Raw genomic sequence first — 4218 nt, 5'->3', positions numbered from 1 at the left:
AGACTCTTATTTTTCAAAAAATCTTATTAGTGATGTTTTTAAAGGAAGAATTAAACGTGTAACTGAATGTTCAATGTGTCATTATAGCTCAGATATTTTTGAGGAATTTATTTCTTTATCAGTTCCAGTACCTCAATGGTATTCAAATGAAGCACATCCAATCTCATTAGAGAGTTGTATTGAATTATTTCTTCACTATGAAAATATAGATGATTGGTATTGTGAAAAATGCAACAAAAAAAGAAAGGCTAAAATATATTCAACTATCAGTGATATTCCTAAAGTTTTAATCATTCAATTGGTTAGAATATACTCAAAGAAATACCCAATTCAACAAGTTTTGTTTCCTTTAAATGATTTAGTAGTTCAAACATCCCCTAACCATTTCGACTTTTATGATTTATATTCTTTTATCGTTTGTTTATTTTAATTCTCCGTGTTTAAAAACTGGTTTATCAATATAGACTCATACAGGATCATTATCAAAAGGTCATTACATATCATGGAATAAAGTATCAAACCAATGGTACTGTTGCAACGATGAAAATGTCTCTCAAGGTAACCCTACCACATCATCTGATACTGTGTACATTCTTTTTTATAAAAGGAAGGTAAATTCAGCTGGTTATAATAAATAAACAATATTCAAATAATTTAATTTATTATTCAATTCATATTTATTTGATAATGAATTAAATAGTATTTAATTTGTATTATATAAGAATAGCTTGTATTTATTGTTTTTTCTAAATTATTTATTATTTTGTATTATTTCTTCATTACTTAATATTAATTTTCATATTAATCGTTTTTAAATACATCAATTGATTTAAATAATTATATTATATTTTGATATGTCTGGTTGTTTATTTTCTTCTTGTATTTGTTATTTTATTTTCTATTTCCTTTCTATTCTTTTTGTATGTTATCATACTTTGTAGAGTTGCTAGAAGAAGGTGAAGGGATAGAATTAGTCTCCCTGAGTCAGGAACAGTAGAATCTATTTCTATTAATACTTAATTAATTACTTTTTATTTACTTATATTTTATCTTTATCTTTTCTTTTATTAATTTTATATTGTGTCAATGAACATTTCCAGTTATTTATTTTCATTATACTTAAATTTAATTCATGTATTGTTATAATGACACTATCATAATTGATATATCTTTCATTCAATATGGTGTTTTGTTTTATTTTCCAATTTTCTTTATTTAATATCACCTGTGTTTCATATAACGATTTCAAATATTCTAAAGTAATATCGTTATTTGGTATATTTCATTTGTTGTTTCTTCTTTATTCTAATTTTCTTGTTAGAATCAAACATGATTTTATTTGTATTGATTCTGATTATTTCATCTTTATTAAATTTAATTCTTTCTTTGATCATTGTCATCATATATTTTATGTATTTTATTCTTTCTAATGCTTTAACTTTTATTCATTCTTCAACATATTCTTTTAATTTCATGATGCACTTTATTCTGTACAATTTCATTGACCAAATATTCTAGTCTATTTATTTTCTTTAGGATTTCTTTTATTTCATCAAATTTATCTCTTATTATTTTATTTTGGAGATAAAGGTGCATAACCATTGAAATATTCTTCATATCATCTTGCAGATCCTGCATTCTGCTTCCTGACCATATCCATCTATTATTAATTTCCATTATTAATCGGTCAGTTTCTTTTCTTTTCCAGTAGTAATTAATGTTGATACATTTTTCTATTTTCATTTCTTTTATATTATTGATGAGAGTGTTAAGATATTCTTCATCAATTTCAGTAAAGTTATTCTTTAATATGATGTTTTTTATTATTGAATCACACTCTACTCTTCCTTCTATTATATCTTTTACTTTCACTTTAATGTGCCTTTTAGTATTTTCTTTTATTTTATGTGATATTTTAATATATTTAATATATTCATTTTCATTATTGACATTGATGTTTGTCACTTTTATTATACTTTCTATTTGCTCCCATCTCAATTTCTTATATAATTTCTATTTAACCAATTAATTGCAAAACAATACATCACTTCATTTAAAATTCTATTTCTTTATTTTGTTGTATTTATTCTTGTATTTTTATTTTGTTTGTTATTTATTATTCTTGCAACTTTACATATTTCATTCATTTCTTTATTTGGTTTTGTTTTTAATTTCTTCATTTGTTTTAATGTCTTTTTCTTCAATCTCTTTTGTTTTCTTTATATTTTTCTTTAGTTTTTCATTTATCTTTTTCTTTTTGATTGAATATACTTCTTGAAGAATATCATACCACCTTTTTCTTTTCCCTTCTTACTTCTTGAGTATTTCTGAATATTCTCCTTTATTTCGATTCACTTATTATTCTTTTTATTATTTCTTGTATATCATTTCTTGTTAGCCATTTGTATTTGTTATTTGTGTAATCTTTATTATTATTGTATTTATCTTGTTTCTTATTTGTTTTTCTTTGTGTTTTTCTTCTTCTAACCCATTTTCCTTGGTATATCGTTTATCATTATTATTTCTTTGCCATTTATTGCTATTGACATTTTTTTGTATGACATTGAATTTTCTATGTCTTGTTTAGTTTTCTTTACAATACCCTAAGGTTTTACACAATAGCCATGGTATTAAAATTTGTTGTATTTCCTGCATTGGAAAAGGAAATATCTTCTTTTTTTACAAACAAATAAAGAAAATAAATAAGAAAGAATGATTATTTGTTGTACTTTCAAATAAATAAATATTAATAAATTAATGAAATGAATAATAATGAGAATAATTCAATTTAAATAAAATGAAATAAAAAGAATGATAAATAATTAATATTTCATTGAATAAAATATTATGTAATAAACATATTTCATAAATAAATAAATTAATTATTTCATTAATTATTCATTTTATTTAAATTATTGTTTATTTAAAATATAAATTATCATATTTTATATTAAATTATTCAAAATAAATTTAAATAATAATTCATTTAATTTATTTACTATTTTTAAATTACATCATCAAATTGTAATGTAAAAATACAATCATATCTTCTTTCTAATAACATTCAATCATTATACATATTTATTATCTTTTCAATTATTTCTTCTTTATGATAAATATTGTTGACAAGTTATTTTCTAGTTCCTCTTAGTCAATAAATTCAATATCTTCTTTTATAAACACAAATATTTTGGTAATTTTGTTTTCTATTTACTTCTTTTATTTCTTTTCTTCTTCCTGTTGATTTTTAAGAAGAATGATTTATTTAGTCTCAGTTCTTTCAACTTCTCATTTATTATAATTAATTTCTTCTATGTATTTCATTCTTTTATTTCTTTGTAATTTCTTTATTTTTATTTATTTGGTTATTACTTTCTTGTTTAATGTTTTATTCTTTTTTATCTTTTTCTTCAATAATGATATGTTAATCATTATCTCTTTTTCATTTATGCTACATTAATTGATGTTAATAATAGTATCATTATCATCACACTTACAATTCCATTTTATCTTTTTGTATTATAATAACAATATAAACATTTTGATTTATTAAATTATATTGGAAATGAATATTTTCCAGTTATTCCATTAAAAATTTCCAATAATTTTTGTTATTATTTATCTACTTTTATTTTCTTCTTTTCTTCATGAACTTCTTTATGAATATAGCAACAACATTTAATCAACACGATACAAACATATTTCTAAATTTCTAATATTGGAAAAACATTCTATATCATTTTATTCATTGTTTTATTATTTTATGAAAACATTGATTGAAATTCAAAATAATATTAATTGTTTGAAACTCTTTTTATTCTTTTTTTTTTAATATAATCAACACTATTTATTCATAGATATATTCTTTTCATTATTTTGTGTCTTGTAACACAGATGTATTAATAAATATATCTCATTTATCACTTTCTCAATATAATCATTTTATTTATTTAGTTTCTGATTTTGCGTCATTATTCTAAAACATTCTTCTTCATTTTGAATTTACAAAATGTAAATTTCAACCACTTATATTTAAAATGATAAATAATTTAATTTATTTAATATTCATTGATTGTTGTTAGTTGATAATCGTTTTAAATAACAATTAAACATGTCAATTATTTATTTATCAATTTGATGAATTGAAGTTATTTATTATTAAAAAACATTTCATTTTCATTTTCATTTGAAATAAATAACTACAATTCTACATTTTTT

General features: G+C 20.6%; 1 protein-coding gene across 1 annotated transcript, besides 3 other annotated features; it reads left to right on the top strand.

Annotated features, from left to right (window-relative positions):
- Nucleotides 1–73: 73 nt before the first annotated feature.
- On the top strand, nt 74–638 carry EHI_064200 (ubiquitin carboxyl-terminal hydrolase 5, putative; the record flags this gene model as incomplete). The annotated part of the gene is made up of 2 exons (XM_001913611.1): nt 74–415; nt 465–638. The coding sequence occupies 2 exons, from the start codon at nt 74–76 to the stop codon at nt 636–638; spliced, it is 516 nt and encodes a 171-aa protein (XP_001913646.1).
- Nucleotides 639–929: 291 nt separating this feature from the next.
- Nucleotides 930–1034: a repeat region.
- A 59-nt stretch (nt 1035–1093) lies between these two features.
- Nucleotides 1094–2115: a repeat region.
- Nucleotides 2066–2665: a repeat region.
- Nucleotides 2666–4218: the final 1553 nt, after the last annotated feature.

This window comes from Entamoeba histolytica, genomic scaffold (assembly GCF_000208925.1).
Source record: "Entamoeba histolytica HM-1:IMSS scf_1104750517247 genomic scaffold, whole genome shotgun sequence".
In the NCBI taxonomy this organism is placed as follows: domain Eukaryota; phylum Evosea; order Mastigamoebida; family Endamoebidae; genus Entamoeba; species Entamoeba histolytica.
The sequence above is the reverse complement of the archived record's forward strand: the minus strand, read 5'-3'. Positions and strand labels throughout refer to the sequence as shown.